At 43.4% G+C, this 12,979-nt stretch overlaps 1 protein-coding gene across 1 annotated transcript in view; it reads right to left on the bottom strand.

Annotated features, from left to right (window-relative positions):
* LOC110158802 (forkhead box protein J3-like) overlaps positions 1–12,979 on the bottom strand; it is a 205,808-nt gene that overhangs the window by 6,980 nt on the left and 185,849 nt on the right. Inside the window, exons 11-13 of the mRNA XM_055165668.1 lie at positions 3,318–3,480; positions 3,169–3,272; positions 823–921 (exon numbers count right to left, since the gene is read on the bottom strand). Of these exons, the coding sequence (XP_055021643.1) occupies positions 823–921; positions 3,169–3,272; positions 3,318–3,480 (366 nt within the window). The remainder of the gene's footprint in view (positions 1–822; positions 922–3,168; positions 3,273–3,317; positions 3,481–12,979) is intronic.

Here is a 12,979-nt window from a genome sequence, read left to right as displayed (position 1 = left end):
CATGTGGTAATACAGATGCTCCACTGTGTTTTTAAACTACGTAAAAGGTCCGTGTACCGTTCGTTCTTTTGAATTTCAATTAAGAACAGAACACAATAAAATGGGAAAACAGCTCGTTATTTCATTACTCCTTTTTAGTGTCAAACAAATTTCAACTTCTATTTCTAATATTTAATTTAAAGTTTATTTTGACACCTGTCCCTTATTTAGAATGTATTATTATTTTGAATTTATTATTAGCATTTATATTTTTTACTCTTGTGATGTGTGAGCTGCTGTGTCCAATTAATTTCCTTTGTGGATCAATAAAGTTTGTCTAAATCTAAATCTCAGTCTAAAGTTTATTCCACATAAACACCAATCAAAAAGCAAACATTGTGACTATTTCAAACAGTTTTTTCATTTTATGTTTTTTGTTCTTAATTCAAAAGAACGAATGGTACACGGCCCAAACACCTGCACTAGAATCATTTGGATAATTTCACCTCTGAAACTGCCGAGCTCTACTAAACAAAAGGTTAAAGGAGACTAATAATCGGATAATCAAACGTGTGAATGAAACAAAACACAACGCCAGGTCTGTTTTTGATGAGGCAACAACATTATAACTTTGCTTAAACCTCACAAGGGTCAATTTTGTGAAATATAGAGCCTTTAAGTTCTAATAAACTCAAATACTGCATATATTCTCACATTCTGATCCAAGTAAATCATGTCATGTTACTTATGTACATGTACTTCATTTTTTTTTCTATATTCCGATGTTTATTTTTGGTGCAACAGCTTGTCCGGCAGACAGAGCGGCAGGGCTGTGGCGTTCACCTGTCAGACTGGGGGCGGTGCTGCTGAGGGGGGGCAGGTGGGAGTATCCGGGGGGCCCCATCAGAGACAGGCTCTGTCTGGAGTCCATGTACAAACTCCCTGTGGAAACACACAAAACACACAAAACACACAACAGACACGAGGTCAGTGACTCAGTGCTGCCGCTCACACATCGCTCAGTCTCAGATCAGGAGGAGATGAAGAAACAGTTTTACACTCGTTAGAAATCAGAGAAAATAATCAACGTTAATGTATGTGTACAGGGGAGGGTGATAATGAAGATGAATCTAAACCTTTTTGGTCTTTTCACCTACATATATTCAGACAATATTGTAGCGATCCATCAGAAATCCACTAAATCTGCAAATAAAATCATAGTTTAATGCAGACATGTCAAATTCAGGCCCGGGGACCAAATTGGGTCGGTGATATAATTACATTTGGCCCACGAGATCATATCAAATATGTATTGGAGCTGCCCGCCGGCTACAGATAGACTATAGAGACATTATTTATTTAAAAATGTGTTATTATTTTATTTTATGCTTGTTCTGGATTCAATGTTTAAGCAAAACTATTATTAAACATTTATTTTAATAAGAAAAGGTTTAACTTTACATATCTCAAAAAAAGAGAAAACATGCAGATGTTGTTGAAATGTTTTAATAAATATTTAATTTGGCCCATGACTTAGTCCCAGTTTTTAATTTTGGCCTCTGTGAGTCTGTGAGTTTGACACCTCTGGTTTAATGGACGACATATTCAATATTCAAATTTTGGACATATCAAAAACAACACTGCAGTGTTTTTTTTATGCGTCTACAGCTCCTGTGTCGATCTATGAAATGGAATTTACTTATTTATAGCACTAAAATAATCTATAGACATAGATTTTTGTTTAGATGATATAATAATAATAAAAATATACTTCACAGTCTTGTCAAAACCTCTCAAAGCTCTACACACTGTCATTATTCATTCACTTCACACTCGGAGGGGGTCAACTCCTGTTGTAGCCACAACTAGGAGCAAGTCTGCCCCTCTGACCACCACCAATCACACACACACACAGATACACACTCACACACACACACACACACCTACACACACACACACGCACACACACACACACTCAGACTAGGCAATGTGGGTGAAGTGTGTTGAGGAAGTAAACCTTTTTTATCTTTTAAACTTTTTGAGCAAAACTTGCAAGCTTTTATTTCATCACACCTGTTCTACTCTAAGACACTTTATTCCGGCATCTCATAAAATGCACTTTACCTTCTACAGTTAGTCCAAAACTCTGCAGCGCGACTTTTAACAGGAACCCAAAGAAGAGCGCACATTACCCCAGTCCTTTTGTGTTTTAGACTGACTGATTGAAGATTTTATTGTTTGTTTTTAAAGCTTTGAATGGACTCTCCCTACAGTACGTCTTGGACCTCATCCAAACTTTCACTCCCCGTGCACGCTCTGAGGTCCGAGGGCCAGCTAAGACTCGTGGTGCCTAAAACAAGACTTAAAACGAGACTTGAAACCAGGGGGGACAAGACCTTCTCTGTGACCAGCCCCAAGTTTTGGAAATTTCTGCCTCCCACGTCCGAACAGCCCCCACAGTGGAGAGTTTTAAGTCTCATCTTAAAACCTGCTTATTCTCTGGCTTTTAACACAGTGTGAGTTGTGTGGTCTTCTGTGTCTGTGTCTGTGTATTTATTTTTTATATATTTATTGGTTTTATTTTATTTATTGCTATTCTATGGTTTTGCTCATATTTTATTTTACTGGTTTTATTGTTTTAAGACTAGTATGATTAAATCTGAGTGTTTATTTTATCATTATATCATTACAGTTTTTATTATTATCTATTTGTGCAGCACTTTGGAAACTGTTTGTTTATGAAATGTGCTATAAAGTGGATTGGATTGGATTGGACAACGATGAAACTTTGTGATGGGAGACCATTTCTCAAACTGACCGAGCCACTGTTGGCCCAAAATGTGAAATGAGAGTCAATCTTTGGAGTGACATGTACCATCACGGACCCATTCGCCTCTGAAATTTCATTATATCAAAATGTGAAATGAAGGGAAAGGTCGTCATTATTTTAAAATTATGAATCTGTTTCATAATGACCCAAAGTAAGAGTTCTAATTAGACGTGTGACGAGACGAGACAATTACCACAAGACGAGACAAGACTGAAAAATGTGTCCACTTCAAGACCAGATTTTGACAAAATTTCTAATATAAAAATGCTCAGTCACTTTTTATTGAGTTGTATCTGTACTTTTACTTACATGAGACACTTGAGTATTTCTTTTATCGCTGGTTAAAGTGCTCTACAAACCTGTGCTGATGTGTGGGTTGTGTGGTCCGTGCTGGTTGTGCTGGCTGCTCTTCTGGTGCAGGCCTCCCCCGCTGTGCTGCTGCTGCTGTGCCTGGGACGCTCCACTCTGAGACGGGTGAGACGGGTGAGACGGGTGCGACGGGTGCGACGGGTGCGACGGGTGCGGGGCGTGAGGAGGGTGGGAGCCGCTCTGTGGGGGGATCACACCGGTCGCGGCGAAAAACTGGTTTATGGACGAACACAAATCAGCCATCTGTGCTGCATCCAGAGTCCAGTTATTGAGCTCTGCCTGACGCATGCTCTCCTTCAGACCTGGAGTGAAGCAGAGAAACAACACAAAAACATCAGACTACACGCTACGCTAAATAAGGTCCTATATTTACACAAAATTGACTCTTGTGAGCTTTAAGTCACGCTAGAATGTTGTTCCCTCATCAAAAACAGACCTGGAGTTGTGTTTTGTTTCATTCACACATGAGTATTCCTGCCTTATAAGTCTGTCTACATCTCCAAAGATCAGAATGCTCTGTCCCCCCTTGTCATGTCATGTACCTTTTACATTTGTTTGGTAGAGATGGACTCTATTCAAGCTTACACCACAAAACTGGAAGACGTTTGGAAACATGCGGATGACGACTTCCTTTGGGCTCTGTTGGAGATAGTAACTGACAAAATCTGTGAAAACTGAGAAAAAGGAGCAGTTTTCTTCATCTAGATGCAATTGTATTCTTTCTTTTTTCCTTTTAGAAAATGCCTATTAATTTGTGTATTATACTTTGTCTAACTTAATTCTTCCATTATCTTCCGCTTTACTGGGGCCAGGGACTCCCAGACTTCCTTCACCCTGGACACTTCGTCCAGCTCCTTTAGGGGCGCCTTGGGGGATTCTGAGGTGTTCCCAGGCCAGCAGAGAGACAGTCTCTCCAGCGTGTCCTGGGTCTTCCTCAGGGCCTCCTCCCGGTGGGATATGCTCAGAACACTTCCTGAGGGAGGGGCCCAGGAGGCATCCGGAACAGATGCCCGAGCCTCAACTGGCTCCTCTGGACGTGAAGGAGCAGCAGCTCTGCTCCAAGCTCCTTCCGTGTAACTGAGCTCCTCAGCCTGTCTCTAAGGAAGCGCCCAACAACCCTGCGGAGGAAACTCATTTCCAACTGTATCCGTGATCTCGTCGCTCCCTTTCGGTCATTACCCAAAGCTCATGACCATAGGTGAAGGGAGGAACAAAGACTGAGCAGTAAATCGAGAGCTTCGTCTTTCGACTCAGCTCCCTCTTCACCACAACAGTATGATACACCGACCGCATCACAAAAAAAGGTGTAATTGTAGCACTCCATTATGTTTGGCAAATCAACAGTTACAACCAGCTGTCTGTAAGTGACACTGAAGATGTGATTAGAGTCACGTCCCCCGTGGAAAAGCTTTGGCAGGTTGTGAAGACGCTGCTGTTGCTGAATCCACGGTTTTATTGCGGCTTATTTATATACATGCCCAGTGTCGGTAACTACACTGAAAGTCATGCTCCACATGTTTCCAAACGTCTTCTGGCAAGAGTGAATAGAGCTTATCCGTGAGTTCAGATCTGAAATTAAAAACATGATTCTAGTCAAGGTGTTTGGAGTCACAAGGTGGAACAGACTTTTTAGTTTGAGAGAAGAACTCAAACAGAAAACCTATGCAGGGTTTGTATGTTAAGCATGAAACAAAACACAACTCCAGGTCTGTTTTTCATGAGGAAACATTATAACATAGATCATAAAATAGCATAAAATGGGCCTTTTGAAGAGGAAATGACACATACAATTTTTTTAAATGGACATTCCACCAAATACAAATAATTCAAATAGAAATAATTCATTTTTTATTTAAGTATATTTACTCTATTATATGCTTTATACAGGTCTGACATTTTATTTAGTCTCCAAGCATACATCCAATCTGACCTTCAAAAACACCTGCAGCTTCCAGTTACATTAGGAGCCACAAAGCGCTGAATATTTCCACATTTCTGACAACTCCCTGAATGCAGCACCCTTTCACTCCGCTCCATTCACACAAAGAGAGACCAGTTTATTTTTCTGGAGGGAGATTTCCACAGACACTTTTCTTTGAGCTACGTTTGGCCTGCTGCTTGGAGACGAGCCAAGAAGAGAGAGGGACGGCGTTGCTTGTTTGAGAGGTCAAGCGCTGCAGGAAGGTAATGAGGAGGCAAGGAGAGAGGAAAGAGAAGAGGAGAGAGGAAATGAACAGAGAGGAGACAAGGAGAGAGGAGGAGAGACGAGGAGATGAGGATACTAGGAAGCAAGGAGACAAGGAGATGAAAGGAGAGGAGAGAAGGAGAGAGAAAACGTAGAGTTAGGAGACAAGGAAATGAGGAGAGAGGAGAAAGGAGACAAGGAGAGAGGAGACAAGGAAAGAAGGAGATGAGGAGACCAAGAGAAAAGAGAGGAGAGAAGACGAGGAGATAAGGAGAGAGGAGACGAGGACAAAGGAGATGAAGAGAGAGGAAACAAGGAAGCAAAGAGATGATCAGAGAGACAAGATGGGAAGAGGAGAAGACTAGGAGACAAGAGAGAAGACGAGGAGATAAGGAAACAAGGAAGCAATCAAAGAAGGAGATAAGGTAAGATAAGAAACAAGAAGACAAAAAGACGAGTAGAGAGAAGACAAGGAAACAAGGAAACAAGGAGACATGGTGAAACAAGGAAAAGGAGGAAGGACAGAGCAGAGCATTTGAAAGCAGCTTGTTGTGTCGCTGTGAGGAGACAAGGAGACAAGAAGACTATTAGAAGAGGAAACAAGGAGACGAGGAAATAAGAAGACAAGGAGACCAGTAGAAGAGGAAACAAGGAGACCAGTAGAAGAGGAAACGAGGAGACGAGGAAACAAGGAGACCAGTAGAATAAGAAACAAGGAGACCAGTAGAAGAGGAAACGAGGAGACGAGGAAACAAGGAGACCAGTAGAATAAGAAACAAGGAGACCAGTAGAAGAGGAAATGAGGAGACGAGGAAACAAGGAGACCTGGTAGAAGAGGAAACGAGGAAACCAGAAGAGAGGAGAGAGGAGATGAGAAGACGAGGAGAGAGGAAACAAGGAAACAAGAAAACAAGGAGACAAAGAAATGAAGAAGGACCAAGCGGAGCATTTGAAAGCAGCTCCTGTCGTGTGGCCGTGAGGAGACTAGGAGACAAGGAGTCAAGGAGACCAGTAGAAGAGGAGTCATGGAAATGAGAAGAGAGGAGATGAGTAGACGGGGTGAGAGGAAACAAAAAACAAGAAAACAAGGAGACAAGGAAAGGAGGAAATGAGGAGATGAGGAAACAAGGAGACCAGTAGAAGAGGCAAGAAGAGAGGAGAGAGGAGACAAGTAGAAAAGGAAACAAGAACACAAGAAAACAAGAACACAAGGAGGCAAGGAGACCTGTAAAAGAGGAGTCATGGATATGAGAAGAGACAGCAGAGAGGAGACAAGGAGACAAGGAAAGGAATGAGCGTAGCAGGGAGACAAGGAGATGAGGAGAGAGGAGGAAACTAAGAGAGAGGACAGAGGAGACAAGGAGGCAAAGAGATGAGAAGAGAGGAGACGATGAGACAAAAGACAAAAAGATGAGGAAAGAGAAGACAAGGAAACAAGGAAACAAGAAAAGAAGGAGACAAGGAGACAAGGAGAAAAGGATATGAGGAAGGAGCGAGTGTAGTATTTGTCGTGTGTTTTTGTGCAGGGGCCGTGAGGAAACAAGGAGACAAGTAGACCAGTAGAAGAGGAGACGAGGAGACGAGGAGAGCAGAGATGACGAGACAAAAAGGTGAGGAGAGAGAAGACAAGGAAACAAGAAAAGGAGACAAGGAGACAAGGAGAAAAGGAAATGAGGAAGGAGTGAGTGTAGCATTGGTCGTGTGTTTTTGTGCAGGGGCCGTGAGGAAACAAGGAGACAAGTAGACCAGTAGAAGAGGAAGCGAGGAGACGAGGAGACAAGGTGACCAGCTGAAGAGAAAACAAGGAGACGAAAAGAGAAGAGAGAGAAGACGATGAGACAAAAAGATGAGGAGAGAGAAGAGAAGGAAACAAGGAAACAAGAAAAGAAGGAGACAAGGAGAGAAGGAAATGAAGAAGGAGCGAGCGCAGCATTTGAAAGCGGCCCCTGTCGTGTGTCTTTGTGCAGGGGCCGTGATAACAGGCTGTTAGTGAGCCAGGCCTAATTGGATTATACACATCATACGTTTGGGAGAGAGAGAAAACACACACATACACACACACACACACAGACACACACACACACAGACACACACACAGACACACACACACACAGAGACACACACACAGACACACACACAGACACACACACACACAGACACACACACACACACACACACAGAGACACACACACACAGAGACACACACACAGACACACACACAGGCTGATGTGTGTGATGCTGCATAATGACTTTTATTAGGCCACAACCATTACTACATCCAGGGTCTGTAACACGGAGCCTCAAGGGCCACAGAGGGAGAACACAGAGGAAGCACACAGAGGAAGCACACAGAGGAAGCACACAGAGGAAGCACACAGAGGAAGCACACAGAGGAGGAACACAGAGGGAGAACACAGAGGAAGACACAGAGGAAGCACACAGAGGGAAGAACACAGAGGGAGAACACAGAGGAAGCACACAGAGGGAGAACACAGAGGGAGAACACAGAGGGAGAACACAGAGGGAGCACACAGAGGGAGAACACAGAGGAAGCACACAGAGGAGCAGAGGGAGAACAGAGGCAGAGGGAGAACAGAGAGGGAGAACACAGAGGAAGCACACAGAGGAAGCACACAGAGGAAGCACACAGAGGGAGAACACAGAGGGAGAACACAGAGGGAGAACACAGAGGGAGAACACAGAGGGAGAACACAGAGGAGAGCACACAGAGGGAGAACACAGAGGAGAGAAGAACACAGAGGAAGAGGACACAGAGGGAGAACACAGAGGGAGAACACAGAGGGAGAACACAGAGGGAGAACACACAGAGGAGAACACAGAGGGAGAACACAGAGGGAGAGAAACAAGAGGGAGAACACAGAGGGAAGCACACAGAGGAAGCACACAGAAGAACAACACAGAGGGAGAACACAGAGGGAGAACACAGAGGGAGAACACAGAGGGAGAACACAGAGGAAGAACACAGAGGGAGAACACAGAGGAAGCACACAGAGGAGACGCACACAGAGGGAGAACACAGAGGGAGAACACAGAGGGAGAACACAGAGGAGCACACAGAGGGAGAACACAGAGGGAGAACACAGAGGAAGCACACAGAGAACGACACACAGAGGAAGCACACAGAGGAAGCACACAGAGGAAGCACACAGAGGAAGCACACAGAGGGAGAACACAGAGGGAGAACAGAGAGGAGAACACAGAGGAGAACACAGAGGGAGAACACAGAGGGAGAGAACACAGAGGAAGAACACAGAGGGAGAACACAGAGGAAGCACACAGAGAGAACGCACACAGAGGGAGAACACAGAGGGAGAACACAGAGGGAGAACAGAGAGGAGAACACAGAGAGGAGAACACAGAGGACACAAGACAGAGGGAGAACACAGAGGGAGAACACAGAGGGAGCGCACACAGAGGAGAACAGAGAGAAGAACATAGGACACACAGAGGAGAACAGAGAGGAAGAACATAGGACGTACACAGAGGGAGACACAGGAGCACACAGAGGACGCACACAGAGGACACACACAGAGGGAGAACACAAAGGCACACAGAGAGGAGCACACAGAGGGAGAACACAGAGGAAGCACACAGAGGACACACACAGAGGAGAACACAGAGGAGCACACAGAGGGAGGACACACAGAGGAGCACACAGAGAGAACACAGAGGAAGAACAGAGGACGCACAGAGGAACACAGAGGGAGAACACAGGAGACACAGAGAGGAGAACAGACAGAGGGAGAACACAGAGGGAGAACAGAGGACACACAGAGGAACACACAGAGGACACAAACAGAGAGCACACAGAGGGACACACAGAGGGAGCACACAGAGGAGCACAGAGACACACAGAGGACACACAGAGGACACACACAGAGGAGAACACAGAGGAGCACACAGAGGAGAACACAGAGGACACACAGAGGAGCACACAGAGGAGCACACAGAGGAAGCACCACAGAGGACACACACAGAGGACACACACACAGAGGACGCACACAGAGGAGGCGCACACAGAGGAGACACAGAGGACACACAGAGGACACACAGAGGAGACACAGAGGACGCACACAGAGGGAGAACACAAGAGGACGCACACAGAGGGACACACACAGAGGACGCACACAGAAGGAGAAACAGAGAGCACACAGAGGAAGCACACACAGAGGAAGCACACAGAGGACGCACACAGAGGACGCACACAGAGGACGCACACAGAGGAAGCACACAGAGGAAGCACACAGAGGAAGCACACACAGGAAGCACACAGAGGAAGCACACAGAGAACACAAAAGACGGTTACAGGGACAACAGAGGACGTACAGAGGGAGCACAGAGGATGTATAGAGGAAGCACACAGAGGACGCACACATATCTCTACATTTCCTTGTCTCCTTGTCTATATTTCTTTCTGTCTCTACATTTCTATCTATCGATCTATTTATTTATCTAGCTTTATCAATCTGTCTATTTGTCTTACAGCTGTTTTATTGAAAGTAGTTCTTTTTCGATCTTGTGTGTATATTCCTGGAAGTAATGAAACGGACCCCAGTCACACCATTGTCTAACTGCTTAAAGGCACATTGTGTAACTTTTCTGGAGGAGGGTCCGTCAAACGCTTTTCTCCATGTTATTACTTTGTCTGGCATGTTTCACAGTGTGGCATTAAACCTTTCTATCTCTATGGAGACCAAACCAGACCAAGTTACAGGTCAGATCTGTCATAATGCCTTTATTTCTTGGTATTTTGAGCTATAAAACCACCCGTAATTGAATAAATGTAAAGTAGAAATGTTCACTGTGGAACATCTGAGGCAGAGCAATGACATCTCCACAAAAACAAACAGGTGAGGGACCCCGATCCAAAAAGTTACATAGTGCAGCTTTAAGATCTGCTGTACGGGGCCTGATTAAAATTTCAAACTAGACTTTAGAAATAGAAATAGACTCAATGTGAATGTGACTTTTTCATTATTGATATCTGCTCATATCCGACCCATAATTCTTTGCAGCATAAATTTCAGTCAGTTTTATATGTAGAGCAAGTTTTAGTCTAAGAAAATAAGAATAATTCACAACGGCGAAAACATGACAATTCAAAAAGCAACTCCACAGGGTCCAGGAATTGAACCAAAAACTGGCCTGCCATTCCTGATTTGTTTTCCTTTTTCTAATTTAAGAGCACACGGCTGCTATTCAGTTCATCCCTCCGCTGTCAAAGAAACCACATTAGAAGCCATAAAAATGATTTCAGGAAAAGAAAACTGAGCCACTATGTTCTTTTAGTCATAAGAGTATTTTGGTGTGAAAAGTCAGCAAGTGTCATGATGTCTGCGAAAACACATTTCCCTCTGAGACAATTAAGTGCTTTCTTTCTTTTTTTCTCTTTCTTTCTTTCTATCCATCTATCTAGCTATCTATTTATCTATGTATTTAATAGTCGTTTTACAGCTGTTCAATGTACTATACTGTCTTACAAAGGAAAAATGCAGTATCTATCAATCAACCGTATGTTTTAATAGCATTTACCGTAATTTCCGGACTATTGAGCGCACCTGAATATAAGCAACATCAACTAAATGTTAACAATATTTTTAAAGTTGTACATATACATATACATATTGCAGGTATCCACGTCTTCAAGAACATTTTCAAGTTCAAGGCGTCTGCTTTTATCGCATCTGAAAGCTTTTGTCGTCTTTTTGCACTGAGTCAGTTCGTCACGCTGCCGTCGCCAAAATCTCACCATCGACTCACTGATGCCGAGCTCACGTGCAGCAGATCTGTTTTTCCTTCTTCCACAGCCACATCAATCACCGTTTGCTTTTTTTCGTGTGTTTTCCATGAGGAGGGTGTGTGTATGAAGCGCAAAATAACTCTTCAAAACGCAATCAAATGAGCATCTTCCTCGGCGCATCACCCCCGTCTCTCCCCGCGCATGTCTCCTGCAGAAAGAGCCTCTGTCCTGTCTGTATCATGTCAGTGTCCTGGAGGATTTCAGCAGATTTCAGACTCTCTCGGGGGCGGGGCTAGTTCTATCAATCAGGTATGAGTGGATGTGCGGCTACTTAAATTTGAGATGTTTCTTCTCGTCATTTACACACACGGGTAAGACGTATCCCCCTCACGAATGTTCATTTAGCATCATAACTTATTTTATCACACGGCAATAAACTGTTTTAGAGCGCTGACAACATAGTGAACTAGTGTAGCAACTTCATGTTAACCCTAGATCCATGTGTAATCTCACAGACAGCGACGTTTTCTGCACTCAGGCTGCGCTCGTATCCGCTGCGTTGCCAAACCACAGACCGTAAATATGACTGGACAATGTGCCAAACAAAGAATCCTTCCATATATCAGCCGCAACGTTTTATTAGCTGCAGGGTTCAAAGTGTGAGAAAAAAGTAGTGGCTTATAGTCCAGAATTTACGGTAACTGGTTTATGTTGTTGTAAGGCGACTTTGAGTGTCCAAAAAAGAACCTAATAAATAAAATGTATTATTATTTATTATTATTATTAGTAGTAGTAGTAGTAGTAGTAGTAGTAGTAGTAGTAGTAAAACTTTAATTGCGACCAAAAGACATCTGTTTTAATTGGTGACAAAGTTTTATGTTGTTTTTGAGAAATCTTAATATTAAATTTGCAGCAACTACTAATTATTCAGTTATTCGTTTTAAGGATAAACTGCAGCTTGAAATGTTCTGACAAACTCAAACACAGATACTGCACTTTTCGGTTGTTTCACTGGAGAGTTTCACACAGCCCGTAGAACCTGCAACATGTTTTTTTGATTAAAATCTGAAATGGGACAAAAAGACTTGAAACTTTCACAATTTCTAATTCAACACACAAACAAGAATATTTAATGTTTTTGGTGATAAAATATCTCCCCAAACAGTTTTCTCACTCCAGGTCATTTTCGGTACAAAGGTAAAATCAGTGCTGATGGTCGTGATGGATAAATATTAAAGGTTGTATAGAGGATTTTTTAAGGGAAGAGAAATACAGTGACAGTCCTTTTTCAAATGTCGTGCAAGCGTGACACCACCTTCCTCCTCCACAGCTCCCTCAGTAGAAACACCTCCTCCCGCCTCTTTACTCTAGAAATCACACTTGTTTGTATCCAGTGCGCGTTCAGAATTACTGTTGAAGTGACCTGTCTGGAAGTAACTTACGACCGACGTGTCAGTCTTTAGACCCTTCATCTGCTTCATTCGCCCAAACGCTGGAAAAGATCTCCAAGAATCACCTCAGGTTGGCTTTGGTCCTTTTCCCCTTCTCTTCTTCTTTCAGCGACCTCAAAAACAGACTTTCTTTTGCGGCGAACTGGTCGTGGATTCTCATCCGCCATCTCAACAATCTTTGTGCAAAATGTGGGGAAGCGACAGTTTGAAAAAGCCTCTAAGAACCGCTGCATAAACCACATAATCCCCGCGCGCCGATGAGTCAATTACACTAGAAATGTAGGGAGTTTGATTGACGACCTAACAGCCAATAGAAAAAGAGGTAGCCTCGTTTTCTATTGGCTGATGTTTATCTGGCCTCGCTACGTCCACTGTTGATGGATTTTCATTCTTTTTTTTTTTTT

The sequence above is a fragment of the Boleophthalmus pectinirostris genome, unplaced genomic scaffold (genome assembly GCF_026225935.1).
Source record: "Boleophthalmus pectinirostris isolate CB_2022bp ecotype Guang Dong unplaced genomic scaffold, ASM2622593v1 HiC_scaffold_8, whole genome shotgun sequence".
In the NCBI taxonomy this organism is placed as follows: domain Eukaryota; kingdom Metazoa; phylum Chordata; class Actinopteri; order Gobiiformes; family Gobiidae; genus Boleophthalmus; species Boleophthalmus pectinirostris.
This window is presented reverse-complemented; position numbering and strand designations above follow the sequence as displayed.